At 35.9% G+C, this 24860-nt stretch overlaps 2 protein-coding genes across 6 annotated transcripts in view; one reads left to right on the top strand and one right to left on the bottom strand.

Annotated features, from left to right (window-relative positions):
- Positions 1–6870, bottom strand: part of LOC120782708 (probable serine/threonine-protein kinase nek3) — a 30656-nt gene extending 23786 nt beyond the window's left edge. For both annotated transcript variants that reach the window (XM_040115125.1, XM_040115126.1), the window contains exon 1: positions 4225–6870. In XM_040115125.1, the coding sequence (XP_039971059.1) occupies positions 4225–5861 (1637 nt within the window). In that variant the 5' untranslated portion in view covers positions 5862–6870. The remainder of the gene's footprint in view (positions 1–4224) is intronic.
- A 13416-nt stretch (positions 6871–20286) lies between these two features.
- LOC120766614 (VPS35 endosomal protein sorting factor-like) lies at positions 20287–24561 on the top strand. 4 transcript variants are annotated; one of them, XM_040092223.1, is made up of 14 exons: positions 20287–20366; positions 20447–20777; positions 20837–20984; positions 21080–21407; positions 21456–21608; positions 21672–21840; positions 21898–22064; positions 22158–22440; positions 22518–22828; positions 22901–23256; positions 23311–23450; positions 23532–23697; positions 23756–24024; positions 24168–24561. In XM_040092223.1, exons 2-14 carry the CDS (start codon positions 20484–20486, stop codon positions 24273–24275), a joined length of 2892 nt encoding a protein of 963 aa, XP_039948157.1. In that variant the 5' UTR covers positions 20287–20366; positions 20447–20483; the 3' UTR covers positions 24276–24561. The 4 variants fall into 4 exon arrangements, with proteins under 4 accessions (XP_039948157.1, XP_039948158.1, XP_039948159.1 ...); XM_040092224.1 differs by lacking the exon at positions 20287–20366 and having other exon boundaries at positions 20378–20777; positions 20840–20984; XM_040092225.1 differs by lacking the exon at positions 20287–20366 and having other exon boundaries at positions 20378–20777; positions 21462–21608.
- The last annotated feature ends 299 nt before the right edge of the window (positions 24562–24860 follow it).

Below are 24860 nucleotides of genomic sequence, written 5' to 3'. Positions count from 1 at the left end.
CGAGTATTTTGTGAATTTCAATTGTCGCCTTGTGGTTATGAATTTCAGACTAAGTTACCAAAGAATCTCTATTTTTTAACTCTAAAGTCGAAACTTTTCCACAAATCCAAAAATCGCGTGCTTACGCCGGATACTAGACCATAACTAAATATGTACATATAACTAACGGAAATAACAAAAAATTGTTTATTTATTAAAAGGAAAGTAAGCAAAACGCGCGAAGCAACTGATGCATTTTTATAGATGAACGTCAGGCGAGCAAGCTTTTAAAGAATTAGGATATCTGAAGGAGAACGGGAGCAAAACAGGCGAACGAGAATAAAGGAGCAAGCAAACATTTATTTCAATTAACTATATTTGTATGTGATGATGTTGATGTGCATGTCAGGCGTTGAGTGTGTGGCGATACCAATCTTCAACTAAGCAAATTTTATACATCCTCATGTACGAATCTGTCCAAATGAAACGTGCAGCCGGTGTGAGTAAACATTTTAACCTTAGCCCATTATGAATTCAAACATATAGAAAACAACAGCTTCGACACAACATATCACAATAGCAATAGTAAATAAACCGACTGTACATTTATGCACGTATCTCGGCATTCATTTGCTTCACAACAATATCAGCTACCACATTCGTTGGAGCCGTTAGCTAAAAACTGTGTAAATTTATGCCAATTAGACAGTGGCTGATATTGACTGATGATAATTCGTCCCAATGTAGCAATAAATGTGCACAATTTCTTTCGCTAAACCATAAATTGCTAAAATACATATAGTAAATATACATATGAAATGTATGTGTGTAAACTGCGTGTAACGAAAAGAAATTTGTGTTGGCACTGTTGTTATGCCATTGCGTGATGAAATTTCTTACGATTGATACCTAACTGCTGTCTTGAGTCTTTTCAAAAACAACCTTAAGCAAATAAAATGTGATCTATTTAGTCTTTATCATACTTATTAACACCTGCTGAAAAATACGAAAACTTCAGCCACACAAATTTCAAAACAACCCACTACATATACTACATATAGTATATATACATACAAGGAGCATCATTTGGTGTGTGCCTATGTGTGGTGCTCACGACAACCCGTATTACGTTCCTAACTTGGTCGGTGATAGCACGTGTCTTCAGTGGCAGCTTTAAGCTCGCAGCAGATGAGTAAGAAATGTCGAGCCTGATTGTCAGAAGTTGCACACAAGTCAGCTCAAAATTTCAAATGAAAACGTGTAAACATGTTGACAATATCTATTTCGGGTTCATCATAATTGTACATTATACATATGTAGGTTTGGTCATCTAAATTTGCATAACCAGATTCTTTCAGTTAGTGCATAAGGAAAGTAAAATTTGTTTTGGCAAATAAATGGAAATTACCTGGGCCAATATAGAAATATATTTGCATGACAAACGGCAGCAGTTAAAAACGTTGATGAACTAAGCATAGATTTAATTTAAATCTAGAAAAACAAGTTTTTGTTCAACTTACGAATATGGTTTTTAATATAAACCTTTTATGCTACCAGTCACATTTAGAGATGTGCAATGAAATGTGAATTATTAATAGAAATACAAACAAGTAAGGAAGGGCTAAGTTCTAGTGCAACCGAACATTTAATACTCACGCAACTTGCGGGAATCAAAGCCAGGGAAATACTTTAAGGTTTAAAAAGTCAACCAGGCGATCGGTATCCAAAAATTTTATATATACATACATAAACTATACACTGAACGATATATTCGGCATAAAGTTGATAAGATAAACGAAAATCACTATATGTAGTATATGGGAGTTGGGGTACTATCGACCCGATTTTATTTATTAACTATTATCATATCACATACTAAAAATATTTTCCATGGGTTTCATTAAGGTACCTCACATACAATCGCCAACCATATGGAGTAAAGCCAGGCGGATGTGCGAAAACCCTGATATTACTTAGTTATATTTTTGCCTTATTTTTATCTATTTTACATACAAAGATACGCTGTTATGAGTAAAACACGCTTTTTCATTTTTATTGAGATAAGTCACATATTAGCCAATATACTATGTGGTACAAAGTCACCTGGAAGTTCGGAAATCTGTATATTAGTCCATTATAAGGGGGCTAAGGGAAGTATTGATCCGATTCAACCCATTTTGGATACACAGTGTTACTATTGACTAGAAAGGATTTTCGGCTGTGGTCCACATATTCGGTACCTAAGTGCTTGAATAGTTTTGGTTGGATTTGGCCAATTTTTGATTATAAGGTGGCATAGTTTAAAGGAATTATTAGTGCCAAATTTTATTCAGTTATATTAATTGCTTCTTGATTTGCGTACTGGAAAATGAAAGAATCAAATGGAATTTAAAATTGTACTATTCAGGAAGTAGGAATGGTTGTAGCCCGATTTCGACTATTTTCGCACCGTGACATAGGATTATAAGAAGAATAACACGTTCTTAATTAGACGAAATCGGTCTGTCGGGTCTCGAGATATGTGATTTCACCAAAAAGTTAGCGGTGCCACGCCCATCAACCAATTTTCATACCGGCTCCCAGAGAGCCCTCTCATACCATCGGAAGATAACCCCGCACACTACCCATACAACGGTACTGTTAAGAACTACTAAAAACGCAATAAATCAATAAATAAATACGCCTAAGGCAATAAATTTTTCGATTACATCCATTTGCGCGCTTTCGATGGGAGTTATTACAATATTTACGCTAGACAAATTTGGTTGTTCAAGCATTCTTGAGACCTGTTACTCGTATCACATGTTTTACTATTTCTTTTATTAACTGAAATGCCTGTAAACGAGTTCGTTCGTAAAGTCTTTTGTGTATATGGTGAAAAGAGTTCACAATAAAAATTATTTCATTAACTGGGTGCATTCTGCTCGTTAACAAATTTGCCAGTGAAATTGACAAAACCGTATGCAATTTCCAACACGAACAGAAAAAGAATATCATGGATTTGTCAACTTTAGCTTTATTGCATTTGAATAGCTGCTTTACGATTAAGTTTGAAGGTAATCAATATAGAGCTGAAGCATCTCAATATTACGATTTTGTTTGAACTATCCATCAATATTGGAACATAAATGTTTTAAAAATTAACAGCTGAACTTCCATTACTAAAAATTCTACATAACTCGAACTCTTGACTTTGGGATAAAGTCAAATTTTAGACAAATTTCCTTCCATAACTCCAAGTTTCTCTAACTCTTACGTAGTTTAATTTCAAGGAATCCAGGTGATGAGCAATTGTAGGGCCTTTATGATCATTTCATGATGCAAGCGAATGTTAAGGAACAGTTACAATTATAATAAACATATGCATATTATATTTTTAGTATTTTATGGTGCAATAACGGAGTTGTGCCAACGTTACGCCCTTTCGTCACTCACTTTACAATATATTTTTTTATTTTAAGCGAAACCTGATTCTACCAAATCTTCTACATAATGCGCCCAGCTAATACGTTAAAAATGTAAATTTATTATGCCTGAGTAGATATGATTTGGAAAATCTACTCTCAATGTGCATTCAATATTATTTTGCTATGCAAACAGATGGATATGAAATACAAGAAAAATAATATGATATATGACTTACATCTTTTCATTCAGAGGAAACATACAAAGCTAATCTTCAAAATCAATGTTATTGCAAGTGAATACAAACCAAAATAACAATTTTTGTCTGTTAGTTTTCGGATTTAAACTTTTCTCGTTGTTAAAGTAAACCTTTTTTTTACTTATGTTAACGCTTTTTGAAAGAATGAGCGCTGGAATATAGCCATTTTATTTAAGAAAAGCAAAAATTAAAACTCTAAATATCTGAGTGTAGCGCACCATAAATTATAATGGACGGAGAAATACAAAACAGTCAAACGCTAGAATTCCACTCTATCTAAGCCCGAAATTGACAAACTACGAAAAACAACAATTCAGAAATTGTCTTCTACTACCTATAACGGAAATTTTATTTGCTATTTATGTGCAATATTGTGTTCATAGTATCGCAAATATGTAGGTTGTTTTTTAGTCGCCGGCAGGGGTAACCACAAAACAATTCGAAATATTTGCCTCTTCTGCACACGTTCGCGCTAATAACTTATCATGTGGGGAGGCTATCTCTAGCAAATTGATCCAATTCACTTGTTACGAAACTACTCCTCACATACACAAAAATGTAAAAAAGACTTGGGGGCTTACCGTCTTGTTTGCCTTGGTATCGATTGTGTCCAACAAACCGGCGCCTTGTGCGTGTGCTGATTGCGCGATGATTTGTACGTGAGGTTGCCGCACTCAGATTGCCATACTTGCAAATTGCCTTCGGCTGGGTAGAACGTGTACAGACTGTTGGTGGCCGAAGCGATAACTGGTGATCCACCAGCTGCTGCGACCAACGCAGCAGCGGCATCAACAGCATTCGCTGGATTAAGAACTGTAGTAGCGGCTGGGAGTGAAACTGCTGCTGTGCTCGTCGACAAAGTTGCACTAGAAATAGGCTGTACTAGCAGAGGTTGACCAGCGCTCGTGTTGCCTGTTCCCACACTCCCACTACAGTATTTGTAGTTCATCATTCGTGTATTGCTGGCGGTGTTGCTGGAACCACCAGCGTTATGGACGCTATGATTGCCCGAACTTGTGACACCACTGCCTTCATGCTTAAGAATAAGTGCATTGGTCGGGTCATATCCATTACGATGGCGTGAAACGGCATCAACCGAATGTGAACGCATATTGGCGTTGCGTGAAAAAAGCTGGCTTCGTGAAGTGTGAACTTGCATACCACCAATGCTGGCTCCTGTATTGTTGCTGACGCCATGACTGTTGCTTGATACACTATTTACCACTGCGGGAGACATTGCCCGAGTGCGTGCGCGTCGAAATCCACTAGTCATGCCCCCTCCATTGCCGGTACTACTGGCAGCGTAACGATGATTATGTACGGTCTGATGACCGGCGGCAGAGGCTACCGTTGGTTGACGCTGCTTTTGATATTGTAGACGATGTGAGGGCAACGGCGAGCCGCTGCCATTGCTTGTGGATTTGGTTAAAGCACCGCTGGCGCGTGCCACATTGGCGGTGAGAGCAGCCAAGTTGGATCCAGTACGATATTGCATAAGTAAATTTTTTTTATTGTTGTTAGGGACATAAGCAGTTGAAGATGATGATGTTGTCACATCGATCGGATAGTTGATATTGTGCGCTGACTCTGCTGAGCCACGTCGCTGCTGTTGCAAATGCTGGTCTTTTAGAAACGTTTCCATTGACGTGTCGGATGTCGACTTCGCATCAGCACCAGCATATTGATAGTTGTTGGAGTTTGCAGGAGTTGCAGCAGGTGTCGCACTAATCGCCGGTTGTCGGCGTGCAATTTGAGACGGTGGAACGACCATTGTTAGCAAGCGTAGTTTATGCAAATCTGTTTTTATGTTTGCCTTTTGAGCTACCGTTGTGGACACGCTAGATGTGGCAGTCAAGCTTGCTATTGTTGTCATTGGTGACGCTGATACTGATGCTGTCGATGCTGTTAGACCTCCCGTGGCCGCTGACGACAGCTGAGCTAGTGTCGAGCCGCTATTGTGCTTTTCTGCAACACTATTTCTATTGTTGTTCTGACTATTATTATTATGGCTACTACCACTACTGCAATTCGTTCCACTCGTTTGATGCTCCGAATCGGTAGACACCCGATCCGGATCACTTTCAAAACCTTCGTCAAGGGATCGTGTTGGACTTAGTATGGGCTTGGTGTGCTGTTCCAGTTTTGTACTGGTTCCATTAGCTGTCAATGATGTCAACATTGTTGTTGTGTCCAACTTACTAGCATTCATTTTTTTCATTTCGTTAACACCCCAGGTATTTAAAAACTTATATTCCTTTTGCTTCTATATTTCTTTTAGATTTATATGACGACCTCGTTTTATAAAACAATAACAATAAATATGTTTTTAAACTTGGTTGCACTTCTCCAATTTGGGTTACTAAGTGTACACCCAATATATTTTTCTTTTTTTGGCCTAATATTCATATACATGAAATATTTTTAGGTGGTCTTGTTTTTTAAATAATGTGCGGCGATTACATTTGCATAGTATATGATTGAAATTCTCACAGTTCTTAGCCTAATCAATTATGCAGCGCTGATTTGATTAATTCAGCTGTCACGCACCAGTTGTTGCACTGGGAAGTCAAATGGGGAACTTTCGAACACATTATCAACTTTCTTAATGCAACATTTCTCAATTGTTGACTAAAATTCACTATTCACCTGCACATTTCACCTTTGCTTCTATTTGTCACTACATACATACATATTATGTGGAATCTTAGTTTTCTACTTTTATTTTCTATACGTTCCTTTGTAACGCAAAAGCATTAACTAGTATTTATTTGTTTGTTTGCTCGGCTCTTTGCCCATTGTTTACCCAGCATTTGGAGATGCTGCAGCTACCGGCGTACACTATCACTCAGCTTTCCACACTTATATATTTCACCCTCCACTTTGTTTTCAAAATATGTTATTAATTCGGTCTTAGCAGTTTTCGCTGCCACGCTTTGTAATGCACCTACATTGAACTTTCCTTCAGCTTACTATTGCCTTACTGTAAGGTAAATTTTACTTCGTCTCAGGTAATTGAATGCTTGCCGTTTACATGTCTGTTGCGAATGAAAGTCGTTTTCAAACTGATTGCCGACTCCAACTTGTCTCTGCTAGTCAGTCACAAGCGCTGTACTGTTAATCTTAATAATTTTTTTGATACTCGTATCAGCTGACGTTGCCCTGCTACTCCCTGCAGCCAAACGAGTTTATGATATCTCCGTTTCCACATGACTTCTACTTTTTGCAAATATATTATTTATTTAAAGCTGGCAAAAATACTGTTCAATATATTTATCAATTTTTTATTCAATCTTCTAAGTATTAATAGTGATGGGAACGGTCGTATGTTTGTGAAAAACAGTTGTTAAGTACACCTTACGAAACAAACCTTGCTATAATTTTCAGAAATGTGTGTATATTTTTTATTTAAAGTTTCATTTCTTCGTTTTGTTAAGATAATTAACATTGCCCAATGACTTTTCTCCTCTATATGTATTCATAAACTCTTTTAATGAAAAATGTTGAAGACAGGTTTTCTCAGAGAAATTCTTTTTACAAGAGCAAGAGCAGATCTGTTTGATGTGTAGAAATATTTGCTTTTTATCAATGAAACCTTAAACCTTTCGCACTGCGCTCCAAAGATTTCTGAAAACTGGTTGGTCGCGAGTACTGTTCAGTTGCAAGTGGCACCTGCTACATCAATTTCGCCCGGAGCTGTTAAGCAACATTGGCACTGTGATCCGATGACTGTGACTTGTTTTTGCTGTTGCTGTTGATTTTGTTTAGCGTTTTTCGCCAGTTAGTTTGCATGCTTTTATACATGAACTGTTGTTGTTAACAGTCGTGCGGTGCTCTCTGCACAACTTTAAGCGTTTTAACTGTTATTTTTTGCAGGCCTTTTATTCAAGTGTTTCTTTTTACGACAGTCGTAATAACCAGCGCGACTACTTTCATTGATGAGCGCTTACGCCAAACCGAGCCATGGAGATTTTCAGCGAGGGCATGGCAAACGAGAGGAGTTTGCAAAGAAGGAAAGGCAAGGCGAAGTAATTTCACGTACGCTGGTCATTTCACAGGCACTTTGCGTGCTTTATTTTATACTTTAGACTTTTAATCTTCCGCAACCGCCTTTCCAATCAACTATTCTGCGTTGAACGGAACTGAACTGGATAATATGTCGAGTTTACCCATTGTTGGTAGTGTTAAATTATGGCAGGACTAGTATTTTTGATTGTAAAGGAGGAAACATTAAATCAACAAATAAAATAGTTCAAACGTAGAAAGCAGCGGAAAAAGAAATGTGCCGAAGTTGAACAAACAGCTTCAAATCGATGATATCGAAAAATTATGTTAAATTTAAATTGTGGTAATTTAAATGATTTCCGGATACGTTCATGTTATTAGAATAATAGCTACCGCCAATGTAATTCATACAAAGTATTTACCATATATCCTACACTGCTTTTCTTTTAATATAAAACCATACATTACTTTAAAATATTAATTCTTTTATGATTTAATTTTAATTCATTCAACTATTCATAGACTATGCAAGTAATTGCACTGCGTTTTAAATTGATCAAACTCCAATAGTGGAAATAAAATTTGTTTCTCTCACTTTTGGACTCCGCAGCACAATCGATCGATGTATTGTACTGACTCTATGTTAAAGCGATGGTATACCTAATAAAATGTAAGGTTAGTTCACAGGACAGCTGAAAAAGTTTTCCATGGTACCAGGATTGTTATTTACGAAAAGTCATTTTAAAACACAAATCGAGATTTTATATGGTAATGCAAATGGAAATATTCAAGACATTACCCTAAAAATCATACCCTTACTGTATCCCAACATATACATGAGTTTATAGTTTAGAAAAATTTAAAGATCTATATGTCAAGCTCCAGGCCTAAAGAACATAAGCAATATCAGGCGGTTATTTTGTGAAAACTAGTTTGACTACATGTAATGCAATCAATTTTAATCCTTAATTACCTACGGTTTTTATTTAATAATGATATATTTCCGATAGTAATAAAATTCGTAAGAAAATGGTTTTGATGTATTCGGCGAAGAAACTTTCAACTTGTATGAACAGCCAGCTCAACTAGCCAACATATTGTATATACAAGGCATTTATGTAATAGTGGCAAAGTGGCAAAATAGCAACTTGAGTTAAATGAGCACTAATGCAATAAGTCAGCTGTTCTTCATTTATCATTGATTGTTTTTTCTAAAACTATTTTATCAATTAATTTTAAAATAATCAAATAATGCAATATTATATTTATATGTACTTACACTTTCCATTTTACAAAGAAATATCGTTAAGCACCTTAGCTAAACACGAATCTTCCATCCATCCATCCACGTTTTCAGAGGGACGGAAGGGGTTGTAGAAAAGCTATAAAATAGATTTACTAACTTCATAAAAAAATGTATTGTAACAGTGAGTTTCTTAGCAAAAAAAAAATTTTTTTTTAAATTTTTTTTTAAATTTTTTTTTGCCCTAACATAAATAATACCTTTTTTACGGTCTCTGCATCAGACGTACTATGTCAACCTGTGATCGATATCTTTTTCTTATGCACTTATAGTATGATGAATATGGAAATTGAACAGAGTAACAGCGAATGGAGCGAATTAAGGGAAAGAACTCCTAATAAACCATTGTACATCACGTCTTTAACCAACAATTTCTAGAGAACATGACTAACACTATATACTCATGTCATAGGTTGCATGCACTTTCGCCTCCCATTCGCTTTGCCATATTTTTATGCTCTTGCAACATAGGCGATCGCAATAGCAAGGGACACCTGTAGGAAAACAATTTTGAAAAATTGGGCATGTTCCCTTCCTAATAACGGTACTCACGGTGAATACAGGGTTTGTCCGGAAAGTAATAGGACTGATATTCTTCCACCGCGACTATACTTCGAAGCGTGCGCGCACGGGCTGGATTCGGTTGTTTCTGTGAGTACCTTGCACCACATTCAGCATTCGTTAGAGCAAAGGTACGCGATTAAATTCTGCGTGAAGCTCGGTAAATCTGCGACAAAGTCGTTTGATATTATATAATTTAGTACTTACTTCTGCTACCCACTCCTTTGAGAACGTAATATATATTCTTTTTTTTCCACTTCAAGATGTATCGCAATTTTATTGGAGGATAACAAACGTTATAATAAAGCTCTCCCTGGTCGGATACCAGTGGAAGCGTGACAATAATATAAAATGAATGTAACAAAATGTATTAAAATTTGTGGACTCCCTGGTCGGATACCAATGGAAGTTTTACGGGTGTATTTATAGAATTCCACAGAAGAACACTCGCAATTAATTAGTGGGTTCCGCTGCTGCGCACTGAGGATCTCCAGATGCTGGAACGGTGGTTGAGTTGCGCGCCCAAGATGACAAAATAGTTGAAAGTTGCCGAAAAAAACAAGAAACGAAAACGTCCGTCGATGATCACTGCTCGAGATTCGTGGTAGAAAGTGGCGGTTCACTTCCAGGACGAAGCTTTTTGCTCGTTGGTCGGTGGTGGATTAGCAGCTGCGTGTATTGGTGTGTGTGTGGTGTTTTCTGCTGCTTCCAATGGATGTGTGGTGTGTGGGGAAACTGCTGTCTTCAGGTGTGGTGTATGGGCCAGTGTTGCTTGTGAGTGGTGTGTTGTGTGGTGTAGTGGCGCGTGAGGGCGGGAAGCTTAACTCATTTAGCCAGATATAATCAAGCAGTCTTACCCAGATGTTGCTTTAGCAAAAAGTGGTGTGTTTCGGTAGCACCAGGCCCTTTTTGAGGGCCGGGAAGAGGTCGCTGATGAAGACCGGAAGAATGAACAAATTCAAAGTGAAAACGATGCTCATTGTCTCTTTTGACATCAAACGCATCGTCCACCATGAATTTGTTCTTCCTGGATAAACCGTCAACGCCAAGATTTACGTGAAAGTCCTCAAGAGACTCAAACAAAGGTGCAATCGGTTCCGACAAGACATCGCCGCCGATTGAAAGTTGCACAAAGACAACGCCTCGGCTCACACCGCCTTTCTTGTGAACAGCTACCTAACCAAGGCCGGCATCCCAACGCTTCCGCATCCCAGATGTGGCACCTACGGACTTTTTTATTTCCTTCCTGAAAAGGCCGATGAAAAGCAAGCATTTTGAGCCGACAGAGGGAATTCAAGCAGCATGCACCTCGGCTCTCAAGGTTATTCCGGAGAACGCCTTCCATAACGCCTTCAATGCTTGGAAATCGCACTGGCAGCGCTACAACAGCGCATAAGGAGCCTATTTTGAAAGTTTTTAAAGAATTGTAGGGATTGTTTCAATAAAATTTTTTAAATCGACTCAGTCCTGCTACTCTCCGAACAATCCCTGTATTCCAGAGACATTAAATTTTACCATCGATGGGACGATGGGAGTGGCACCGCCCACTTTTAAGTGAAATCACATATCTAGAGACTCGCCAGTTGGTAATCTTTCATTATTCGACGCAGTACCCGCCCGGGTGAAGCAGAGGAAGAGGAAGACCTCTTCTCTGTTAGAAAGACCAGTTGAAGTAGGACCTGTCTTCGCTTGGAATATCCAATTGGCGCCACGTAGAGAAAAGAAGAAACGACTGGCGCGCTGTTGTTAACTCGGCTATAATCGCATAAGCGGTGTCTACGCCAATTAAGAAGAAGAAGAGACTCGCCAGACCGATTTAAAATAAATTTGGATCGTGACATTCCTTTGACATTTTTATGATCGTGTGAAAATGGCGAAATCGGACTACAACCACGCCTATTTCGCATATAGCGCAATTTTAAATTCCATTAGAAACTTTCACTTTCTAGTATACAAATCAAGAATCAATTAATATATCAGGAAAGTTGCACGAATAGTACCTTTGAGATATGACCAATAATTCTCTAAATCGATCCAAAACTGTTAAAGCCCCTAGGTACCGAATATGTGGACCCCAGTACCTCTAGTTGAATTTTTAAAGAAAATATCGGTCAATGTGTGAGATATGTAATTGAAATTCAGGGATAATCCTTTCCTGAAAATGGTATGACATTGTATCTAAAATGGTTTGAATCAGGTCAATACTTCCCTTAGATCCCATAAACCGAATACAGATGAATTTACTGTTACTATCATACGTTTGTTAATCGTTAATTAATAATAACAATTTATATCAAAAAGCTCCCCAATTTTGCTACAATTTATTAAACAAAAATAAAATCCATAACATGTAGCCCCAACAATACTCATCTAATACTTATAATCACAAATCTGAATCAAAATGAAATCAGGCCTTACTACATATTACAAACAGAAAAACATGTTCTCTGAGTTTTATTAAGGTATCTTACGTTCCATCATCAATAAATAACGACTAAAGTCGTCCGAATGCTTGAAAATTCCGATTCAGCTAATTTTTGGAACATAGGCATATTATTATCACATAAGAATTCTCTCTTGCCCATTTTTTTCAAAGTGCCTGTTGCTACTGCAATCCGCTGTACCAAATTACAGATATAAATCTTAATTTAGTGCTTAGCTATGGCATTATATAGGTTTATTATATCGATTAATAGCGTTTTGTGAGCGTCATCCTCTCTTTTTTGCCAAGGAACATGTGCACCAAGTCACAAATAAATATCTTGATTTTTATTCAAATCATCGCTTTCACAGACGGACGAACGAACGGACAGACAGTCACTCAGAACTTAACTCGTCTCGTCATCATGATCATTTATATATGTACATATATATAACCCATATCTAAGTCGATTATTTACAATTGATACAACAGTTAGGTGAACAAATCTATTCTACTATATAGTTACATGTTACAAGAGTATAAAAATCAAAAAATTCCTCAATGCGGAAGTCGTTAGGATTAAGAGCTATTCGAAAGTCTGGAATCGAAAAACTAACCATTTAAAAAAGCATTATTATGGATATCTCTTCTGTTGAGAAAGTAGCAGTTTCCCCAGATTGGCGGACCATGAATAAATTTAATATAATTAAAGCGTCATCAGCAGAAACACCAAACAACATATCTCATTGCAATCTACCACTGCCCATGTTGCATATTTACCACATTTATGCAGAACATTTAAGAGAAATGAGAATTGTAATGGAAAATCTAATGCAAAAATAATTGCTTTCGCACCATTACTCAATTTCAGATTTATTCATCTTTGTGCAACACAAGAAGATGAAAAATTAGCCGCAAGCGACACCACCAATAGCGCTATCTAAATGATACTAGATTAACTGCACTTCAACGCTTTACATAATATTTATGTTGCACACCTTGACAAAGGAGCTGGCAACAATTACCATGTCTGCTGTTTGCCGATGTATTCTTTATTCAGATTTCTATATTTGTATACTCACTTTTAACAAATGTAAGTATTATCTAAAATCAATTAGTTTCGAAGCCTATTCAATTCAAACAAACAACTGGCGCGCTATTGTTAACTCGCCTATAACCGCATAGGTCTCTACGCTAGTAAAGAAGAAGAAGATATAGATAAAAGACCAGTAATTGCTTTCAGAGACACAAATAATCAAATATTTCCTCTTTATAATATTAATGTAGACATAGTTTTGCAACTTTATAAATCGAAACATATTTTATGTTACGCTCTTTTTTGCTGTTTCTCAATTTTTAACTCGTCTCACCGATTTTTTCCTTCAATTGCTATTACTCGACTGCAATTGAATTTTTTACAGAACTGTTCTGTATAAAGTTCATTGCATGAATACAGATACACGTCTGTTCATCCATATGTTCATAAGTAGCTGCTAGTGGTTGACAATATTTTTACGTGGAAGAGATTATATACATATATATATACATACATAATGACACAATTTATTAATGTTAAATGTTAAAAGCTAGACAAATTTTCGACCCACCTCTGAGGTAGCAATGCAGACGTGTTTCTGATCTCGCTTACACAGGAAGCGCATTTTCATTAAATTCGTGTATACAAAAAAATGTAAATGCACATATCCGGGACATGTAAAATTATGAACTTCTTGAATTTAAACATCCAGGCGCATAGCTTTTTGCAATTAATGCGATTACTATCATTCTATCATGCGTCAGTATTTTATAGCGTTATTTTGTTTCTTTCTAATAAGTAAGTCTTCCCCATTAAAAACCAAGAAAGAATTTAATAAAAATATATCCCATACTTTTGAATGAATATGTGAATTAGCTATGTTCCAATACATTGGTCGGTATTGTGGCGGGCGCATAATTAACATTTTGATGTTTGCGCATGCGCAAATATTGGATCCTTAATTAACAGCTTTATCATTGAAATGTAACAGCAAAAATTCTACAAACAAGTTTGATTGCAATCAATGTCGATATTTCTTGTTGTTAATATTGCTGTTGATTGCATTGCGGAGCCCGGCAATTTAACAGCCAGTGACTGTCCACTGTCTAGTCCTTTCGTAGTTCTTTTGTAGGTCTGAAAGCAAGAACAATAAAACGAGACAGGTTTTGGTAGAAACAATTACAATGGCAACTAAAGTGTTATTTGAAGTGTTTTCGATTAAGCAAATAACAGCTGCCTTTGTTATGGTTTCTACAAAAGTAGCTCAGCAACAAAAGAGTTGTGCCTTGGTAAACGTATGCCACACACCTTCGGCAAAACCAAAGAGATGCAACAACGATCTTAATATAGATATGTATAACTGCATTCATATCGCTTCTTCATTGTCTATTCATGTATTTTATTTAAACTTCAAATGAAGAGTTTTGTCTTTCACCTATACCCTTCTCTGCTCTTCTCTAATGAGGTGGTCGTAATATAAATAGTAATGAACAATAAAAACGCATTGTCTGTCACATCGCGTCATAAAGGATAAAAATGCTTCACTGTTAATACTTAAATGTTTGCCACTCACGTACATATGTAGGTCTCGTAGGTATTATCAAGTGTTGTCGAAACTTTATATTTTCAATATAATATTTAATGTTGTAATAAACTGAAATTTTCTGAAATTATCGTATTTTATCAATCAACGCAATTTATCAGCAAATATTTAATGATAACTTCTGCCAGTTTTAGAAAATATTGCCAATTTATGGTTGATTTATAGGAAGCCGAAAAAGAAAGAATCGGCTAAGAGACAATGGGTCTACGACCCTTTTCAATATAGCGTTTTTTAAGACGATATTCCAAAGATGCTAGTGAGGTCTTTGAATATCTTTCCTTTATCATCATTGACGTGTTGATCCTCAGTTGATGTTAATGGCCGTCCTGGACGTGGTTTGTCGTCAACGCGTATGTACTTCAGAAAGACAAGCGTATACTAAACTAAACACTAATGATTATTTTGATGTGACATTTGGCAAAGAGAAGCCTAGAAACCTAGAGAAAAAAATTCGACGAATGGGTTTTCGCGAGAAATTTAAACGAAAAAGTCGTACTATTTCAGTCTACAGTCCTTATATACTATTCAGAAATCTTACTTATCTGACAAAATGTATGTTTTTTTCAGGAACTATTCGACCGATTTCAAAATTTTGGGTGTGAGATTACCCCAGCATTCCTCTTAGACACGATAGGTGAGATCGGACTGCAACCATGCCTACTTCCGATATAGTAAATTTTTAAATTCCATCTGAATCTTTCACTTTACAGTATACAAATCAAAGATCAATGAAGATATCATATTAAAAACTTTCTTGTTCTTCTTTACTGGAGTAGCACCACTTTCGCGGTTATAGCCGAGTTAACAAGAGCGTGCTAATCGTTTTTTCTATTCTCTATTTGATGCCAATTCGAGATACCAGTTCAGCCGTGCAGTGGTTCTTCTCCACCTGATCTCTCCAAAGGTATTCCTCATCTTCTGCTTACACCGGGTATTGAAACGAAAACCTTCAAAGAGGAGTGTTCTCTTCCATCCGGACAACATGACCTATCCAGCGCAGGAAACAAAAACTTTCTATCGAACACTCTTAAGGCCGAATCACTAGATGTTGTCATTGTCCATGCCTCCGAAATTATCTACGACTTCAAAGTTATGACTATCTACAGTGACTTATGAGCCAATTCGCGAATGCGATTATTGTTTGTTCGTATCTCATCTTGTCATTGGTCACAACCATACGCTTCACTTCCTTATCCAGTCCGGAGAAAGTAGAACTAACACAGGCTAATGATATCAATATCATCGGCGTACGTCACCAGCTGTACACTATTATAGAAGATTGTACCTTTTCTTGTAAGCTTTACAAGCCTAAGCCTTGCCTGAACCCTGGGGATACCAAGCTCAGACATGGCCCCTTATACCGACGTGCTGATGAGTACTAGCAGGAGTACTCGTACAAATCGAGTAGAAAACCATCTAACTGTCGGTTGTATGCTATGCTGTACAGAGGCGGGAGCGTATCTTTGCTGCAACAAGATATTGGTCCGAGGCGATGTTAGGTTCTCGAAGCGTATGCACGTCAAGGAAAAGAACATGTCGTCCATCTATCACAACTTGATCGATCTGGTTTTGAACTTTTCAATCCGGAGACAGCCAAGTAGTTTCATGATTTTTTCTTGTGCTGGAATCTAGAACTACAGACAACCATATTTCAGACCCCAGCGAAATCGATCAGCCTCAACCCATTTGGAGAGGCTTCACTATAAAGGCTGAATTTTCGAACTGTACCAAAGGTACATGCATTATCACCGTGACGGCATAAACGACAACTTTGGTCATATAGTCTTTCTCTCCGTCGGGGCGTGGGCGCAAATCAGTGTTATGTTGAAAAATTTATCTTTGATGCGGATTATAGTTAGACGCTCATTCACCGGAATGAGTGCCAGGACTCGACGACTGAGCCTTTCTCCGCCACGCAAGTGGGATATTTAATCCGAGGCTGCTTTCTTTTTTGTTTGGGAGTTGTTTCTACCTGGCGGGTTCCGAACCCGCAACCTCGCTAGATGTGTAGTATAAAGTTTTATACACATTTCTTATAGCGAGCCGTTTGTTTCATCACCACAGCACGCTGCAATTAGACTTCAACGAATCTTTAAACCGATTATGTAGGAGGGGCTCCGCTGAAGCTTCCTCTCTTTTCGCCGTGATCCCAGGCTCCTCACGGGTAGGCTACTGCACCTTACACAAGGTCTGCTCACGCTTCCATTTCCGAACAGATATGTGTGTAAACCAAGTAAGTACATAAATTGAAGTATTTAAATTAATTTATTTTTTGTTCGCTTCACTTATACACCCATACTTACTTGACACATGACCGCGAATTTCAAATATGGCATGCGAATCCATGAATTATATCAGAGACTTGAAGTGAATGTCTAACGCTGTGAGCTGCATGCAAAACCATCCGAATGTCATTGTCAATGCAAGCATTTTTATACAAACATACATAGTATATTCGAAAAGCTCCTCCAGCGAGACTACCAACGCCGACAGCCATCGTATGCATGACAGTACGCTGTTGCTGTGCTCACCATCTGCAATTCACACCGGCTAAAGTAACATATGTACATATGTATACATATTGACGTGTTGCCACGAGAATTTGACAAATTGTAAATGGACGTTTGGTTAATGCTTCCGCATTCTCCACATGTCTTCAAACCAAATGGGCGATTTCGGATTGTTGTATATTTAAACTACACTAATAAATGACTTTTATTTGAGGGTCGGCCACATGTAGAACTCTTTATTAAACAATACTAATACTATACTTGATAATCAAATGTAGCTTAAATGTAGTATGCAGTTCTTTCAATAAATAGATATTTCATTTTCAATAATTCTATTTCTTTTTTGTTGGGGAAGATTTATGGCCCTTTGTGCTTTGGCAACGGCGAATATCGCATTCGATGAAACGTTGAGCTGTACGAGTTATACTATGACAACATTGACATATGTACTATGTATGTAGTTCAGCGAATCAAGAGACAGTGGTTACGCTCAAGAATGATAGAATATATATATAAATATATACATATGTATATAAATATATATGCTCAAGAATGATAGAATATATATATAAATATATACATATTTGTCATGACGTCCGAACGGATTCGCTTATTTATATGTATATTTAAATGGGTAGTAGCTTGTTATGTTTACTGCATAATTGTCTTAATTAAGCTTAGACTTTCATTAACTGTGTTTAGCTGCATTTCGATACGATTAATATTTTATATCCTTAAATTTGATACGTATAACTTGTTTTGAAAATCAATTCATGCGGTTAACACCACACTTCTGCTTATCCAGATTAGAACCTGATATACCAAACATACATATATCCTGCATGCAAAGAAAACCCGCGTGACTATAACAACCCTGTAAAACTCACTCATTTAGCATCTCTTACTCGATCGCTCCGATCTCGTTGATACAACTTTTTTACAACTAATTTACTTTCTTTCTATACAAAAACTCGCAAATACAGAAGCACCCTCTTAATCAATTAATAAGAATGGTTCTTGTTTGATAGTAAAGTCTAACCAAAAGTTCCGTTTTTTTCTTAAAATTACTTTTTTCAATTGTAAAAACAAGCTGTTCTCCGGAAACAATTATATACATACATGCATGTATGCATTCATACATAGATAGTACACTTGCATATGTAAATACACATAAATTGTTTAAGGTGAATGACTGAAATTATTATAATATAATAACTGCTTAATTAGATGATACTTTCATATTCTTAAGAGAAAAAACTGCCAATTAAGGCAGTTCACTTTAAAAACCACTAACTTGGTAAGGTTTATGGTCAAAAACAATTATTTGGGACAAATTGTTACAGCAGATGCGATCTTTCAAGGTAATCAGCTATTGAACAATGGTCAACAGACAAGATTGTTTGTTGGATTAATTGAACGCTCCGTGTAGAAACATTATTTTGCAAAAAAATCGAAACGAAAATTATTGTGAAAACAAGTAAAACCTGCATATAAAGATGTGAGCAGCGGCAACAGCAAAGTTAAAGTTGCATTTTCACTTTCCTTAACATCAGACGTAACACAATATCAAAGTTGTACGAATATATACATATGTACTTATGTATGCGTATACTTGATCGCGAATATGTAAAATATGAAGGCATCGGCTAGTCAGTTGATATGGCAACAGAACATCAAAAGATAATAAATAATAATATAGTATACAAACATACATATGTATGTGTTTATACAGAAAATACCATGTACATTGGTATGTCTAACGGGGCAGAAATTCCTTCTTCTATTCTACTCTTCAAAAATAATACTAAAAAATAAATGGAATAAGTACAATATTCATTAATAATTCACTAACGAACAAAATACATATAATCCGAAATTGATCCGGCTACGAGTATTTGTCAATCACTAAAATCAGCGAAAGTATGTCGTTAGTTTACATAAGTACATAAGTATGTACATATATTGCCCTCTACACGTTGAATAAATTGAACTCATCTAGTGATTCGTCCTACTTGAATCACTCTTCAAAAAGTCGGATTATTAATACAACTGAATATTGTGTTTTATAGTCAATTTAGATTAGAATTCCGGAATTTCGGCCTAAACTATCCATCTATTTCGATTCGTCACTACCATACTCGCTACGCTTGAGCTCAGCAAAAATCTAATTAATATACTTAGTTAAGGCTACTTTGAACTAATAATAATAATTTATGTTTAAGATCCGATGAAAATTATAATAATTATGTGGTTTCAATTAAATTTAATATATAATACAATAAAATGTTAACAACATTTTTTCCTTCTGATGTCTTTGATTGAACATCAGAGAGTTTCTTTATTAGAGTATGTATGTCCTTACAGACCCCTTGCTTTTGTTAGTATGAAAGTACAATACCTTTTTAAAAAATGTTTTGATGCAGTGTTATTCTAATCTTCTTTCATAAAAGAAAAACTCAAAAATCTGCGTTCACAAAAATCTACATACAGTCCAGAGAACATACTATAATATGTATTACATACTTATGTATGTATGTATATACCTAGTGCTGGTTATAAAGGTAAAGTTGTCTTTTCTTTTAATATGTATGTATGTTTGATGTTTGGTTATTATTGAATTTAAGTTTGGTTTAGACACTTAAATAGCTACAATGAAAACAAAATGGTGAAAAAACATAAAAAGAAAATAGTCAGAGCCATTCGATAAAGCTATATCGTAAAGACGACAACTTGATTCTCAAAGAGGTGGACAAAAATTCAAAAGTACCTGCTTTTATGCACTTATTTGAGAAAAAACTTAAAATTTCTTTTTATTTGCCTTTCCAATTACCAAGATTTTAAGTTTATGAGATTTAGTGACGTTTGAGCAACACAAACGAAGACAAATGGTGTTGCCCGAGTAATAGCGACACGTCTCTTCGCCTTTCTGCATTGTTTTTGTTGCTGCTGTAACGGTAGAAAACATTCCTAAAGTAATTTGGACGAGTACTGCCGGTTTGACAGAACTTGGGTCCGTTTCAGTTACATAGACCTGACAGGCAGGTTGAGCATCAGAAGTCTTCTTGTGTGAACACAGTCTAAGTATCTATATTGTATTTGAATTAGATTTATGTGGATTGTATTCAAGTTATATGTATCAAGAACTCGTATAGTTTATAAGTTTTTAATTTAGAGTCTTAACCACTGAGAACTAATTTCTTAAAAATTGTACTAGTCTCCAAGCAATATTGCCGCTTGTAAAAGTATCGAGATAACAACAATTGACCTTGGGGACAGCAGATTAATTGTAATTTAAAGTGCATTTTTTTTAGTTATGATGTTGAGTAAATGTCGTAATAAGTTTGTTTAATTTTGTAATTCCTGTAGTGTTTGTTTTGAGCCGCGTATTCAAAATATTTTCGCGATGGCCACAGATTGGGAGTGTATTCCCCACTTTTATGAAGTACATAAAAACCCATTACAAGGCCTCATAACTTATGAGCATCCATTAAAGATACATGGAGTGACAGTAATCGAAAGTAAAGGCACCAAACGGTGCTTGAAAGATATTCGGAGTAGCTTTAGTAGCGATAATAGTTCACGAGCTTCATCAAGTATTTCATTATCGGCTGAGCCGCTAACTTTGTCCTTCGATGGAACGGATCCACTGTCCCTATTTGCCCGACAAGAACAAGAAAATATGGACCCTTTAACACAGGTAGCTACAGAATTTGTTGGTCTTTCCAAGTTAAAACATAATGCACTAAAAATTTTTAGAAGATGGAAAAAAATAGAAAAAGTTTGGACGAAGATAATATAAGTTGGGGCGCAAAGCGTTTGGGGATATTGAATCGTTATACAACGTCAGAAAAACTGTCTATTTCGACAAGTTTCCTTTCAGCAGCAAACTCGGGTGGAGAAGGAAGTAAGCTCCATATGATCCAATAACTAATCATTCCATTAAATCATTTTAAATAAATATGTAAATAAAGTGCTTTTGGTAACGGATTGCTGTTTTAGTTAAATCTCAGACCGTAGTTGCCGACAAAGTAAAATTTCGCCTGGAGCAGCTAGATGACTTTGATGATGCTTCTATGAGTCACATGATTGATTTAACTCAACAGGAATATATACAACGTATTGAACAATTAAATCAAGAATTGATAGCGTCGTGGAACGATGATCAACGAGTAAAATCATTAAAAATTGTCATTCAATGTTCCAAAATGCTTGCCGACACTTCAGTACTTAGCTTTTATCCCAGCCAATTTGTTCTTATAACTGATATACTTGATATGTTTGGAAAATTGGTCCATGAGCGACTCAATATTAAAGCAAGCGATGGAGAGTATGTGTAATTTTATTTTTTTGTAGCACTAATTAAAATTTTTTATAGTAACAGGAAATCGAGTGGAGCTGAGCCATTGTATGAAAACGCTAGAGAAACTTGTCAAAATTGGTTTTTTAAAATTGCTTCTATTCGGGAACTGTTACCCCGTTTATATTTGGAAATGGCTATACTCAAATGTTATGAGTTTATATCACCTAAGTAAAAACTAAAATTCCTATTAACATTTTTATATCCAACTAAAAAGTGAATTTTTTTTTACAGAGAGTTCGATAAAAATTTACTTCGTATTACTAAAATGATCCGTGGTATTGGTGACCCTTTAGTTCAGACGTATGCAAGGTGCTACTTGGTTCGTATTAGTCTAAATGTTACGTCTAATAAAGAATCCATAAAAGAAAATTTTAAGGATTTCTTAAAAATCTACAACACGGTACGATTGTTACATCTGCGGAATCCTGTAGAAATCTAAATAAATATTACTTTTCAGATTTTTAGCGGAGCTGTTCGTTCTGAACTGAATCGCCAGCGTGTCAGCATTGAAACATATTTATCATTATACAGTCCCGCTTTGGATTTCATGTTATTAGCACTTGTTCACAAAAACAGTATTTACACAGTTGAAATAATGAACGAATGCAAAGGAACAAAAAATAAGTCAGAAATTTTTTTATGACAGCAATATTTTATAATTTTTTCAATAGTTATTTTGAAATATTAAACGAAATTCTTACTTTGACAATTTTACAGTGGATTACTGTTTATTTCTATGCTGAATGTATTCCAACCAAAGTTTATTGCTGCAAACGCTTTGGAATTCGTTAAGTTACTTGGAAGCTCCAACACAGAAGGTATTTCGAAAGGAAACTTATTCCGCGCCCTTGGCATTAGTGTCAGTGACTACCCACCACTGCCAGAGCAAAGGTTACAATTTTTAAATGGTTCTTTTAATACCATAGATACTTTCACCGACCCAATTGAATACATAAACTGTATAGAAACATGGGCACAATTTATTGCAAAAAATTTCGCCGTAAGTACGAAGATAATATTCAAGTACGAATTACTTACTTATGTAAATAGCATTATTTGTTTCATGTGTTCTGCTAGATAACTGTTATTAATGATCTGTTGGGAACAATCACCTTACGAGTGAACGCAAGCCGAACATATGAAAGATTTTATACTCAGTTGCAAAATATTTTAGACAAAATTTTGCAGCATTTTGAAAATACGGAGTTGTTGCTCATTCAGGAAAATTTTTTACCATACTTAGATCTTTTTAAGAAAGATTCAAATAGGATAGTCGTATGCAAAAACATTCTGATAAGGTTCCACCAGAAATCCGAAGATATTATCTCGGATGAAATTGTGATCAATGCGATAATGTTTATTGGAAAGATTCTCAGTGACTCTGTAACGTAAGTTCTTACATACTTACATACATATATTAAAATTTCATTTGCAATCGATTTCATATTTTTCACCATTAGCGCTCAATCCGTAGAAGATGAACGCCGACAAATTTCGCATTTGATAAGTAGTTTCATACGTAAAGTTACTTACCCAAAAGATTTTGAACGACAGCTTAGTTTTTATGTGGACGCACGTGAAGCTTTCACGGATTTGGACGCAGTCTATATAACATTAGTAAATTCGGTAAATAAGTTAGCCGTTGGGATACGACATGTGATTAAAGGAAATTATACTCAAAAAACTGGAGCGTTTGTAAAAGCATGCATAGCATTCTGTTTTATTTCAATCCCCAGTATTACAGCAATTCAAAATCAAATGGACCTATACTTACTGACCGGTCAGGTGGCACTATTGAATCAATGTTTAGGACAGGGTATGTTTCATAATTATTTTTTTCTAGTTAGCATAATTATTGTATTTTTTTCAGCGGATGCGTGTTTCGAAGCCGCCCTTCAATTAGTGAGTAACTTACCACGATCCGTGGAAACGGAAGGCATATCACGGAATCTGGAGACGTATTTGGTATCTTACCTTTGCAACATGTTAGCAACATTAGTGGTAGTACCTGTATGTAATAAAATATAAAAATAATTTAATCGCTTAACTCGTTTATCATCATTCGAATATTTGGTTTTCTTTTTATTATAGGATAGTCCCGATCAAGGAGTGTTATATCTGCTACGTCTACTACTTTCAGTTGTCACTAAATTCCCCTTTGATGCTCAAAGCTCTGGACTGGTCATCGTGTATTTGCAAGCTCTAGATATGTTGTACATACAAAGTTTGGAAGAATTTCCTTATCACATTCCTGGCGGTGAGAATTAGAAATAATCTAAAAATAGTAGTGAAATAGTGTTGTCTTTCAATTTCAGTTGTTTCAAATGATGAACTTTATGGCCATGATCAGAAATATTTAACAGAAGTCAATAATATATGTGTTCAAGTCATTGATGACATCTTAGTTCAACTTAAGATACTGGGTAGCAAACGCCAATTACGTACGCAGGCCACACTGGCACTAGATTTATTTTTACGTATCATCCGGTATGCTAACCTTAGCCGCGAGAAAACTTTCCAACTGGCTGTCAATCTTTGGATTCTTGCTGCAAAAGCGGAGTCCCACATCGACGTTAAGTTAATTGTAAATTACCATGCTTTAATGAATTTCGAACACAGTACACGAACATATATAATATATTGACAAATAAAATTCTCAAAGTACTGCTTTCGAGATTCACAATCTTTCTACATATTCATAACATACCTCACGCTATTTATTTACAGTCGCACACAATACAAAATGTTGAATGCATCTACGAACAAATGAAGAACACAAATACGCAAAATGCGCGGTCATTAGCGCGATTGCTGCACCGAATTCAGACGAAGTAGTATAAATTTGTATGTGTCTTTACAAACCCGTCAGTTCCACCTATTGCAAAATGTACACTTGCACTTACACTCCTCTATATATGTTTGCCTCATATAAGGAAAACAACATATAGGAAATGCGAATGCAAAGTATTTGTGCGAACATCGTTTATTTTAAATTGCATAATTGTTTGAAATAAAATAATTCACACTTAACAAATTATTAAAAAATCAATCATAATAAATTAAGAGATGGCATTTGTGCAATATTAAAAAATAAATATACTTAGTATATCTAAGAAACCAATTATGATATACATATGTATGTATGTATACCAAACATTTTGAGTTCAAAGCATTGATTGTTGAACTCGAAATCGCCACAATTACTAATAATCTTCATAGTAGCGGTTACTAAGTAACGTCTTCTCAATCTAATGTTCTTTCTACGTAACCAGAACCTACACCGCATAAAACTCAGTATTATCGGTGTCAACAAATCAAATATCTGCCTATATTTGAACTTCATGGAAACACCGAATTTTTGTACTGTTGCTGCAGAGCATAATATTTTTATTTACCTATCTGTTGTAAATATCACCTAAA

The sequence above is a fragment of the Bactrocera tryoni genome, chromosome 1, assembly GCF_016617805.1.
Source record: "Bactrocera tryoni isolate S06 chromosome 1, CSIRO_BtryS06_freeze2, whole genome shotgun sequence".
Lineage (NCBI taxonomy): Eukaryota > Metazoa > Arthropoda > Insecta > Diptera > Tephritidae > Bactrocera > Bactrocera tryoni.
This window is presented reverse-complemented; position numbering and strand designations above follow the sequence as displayed.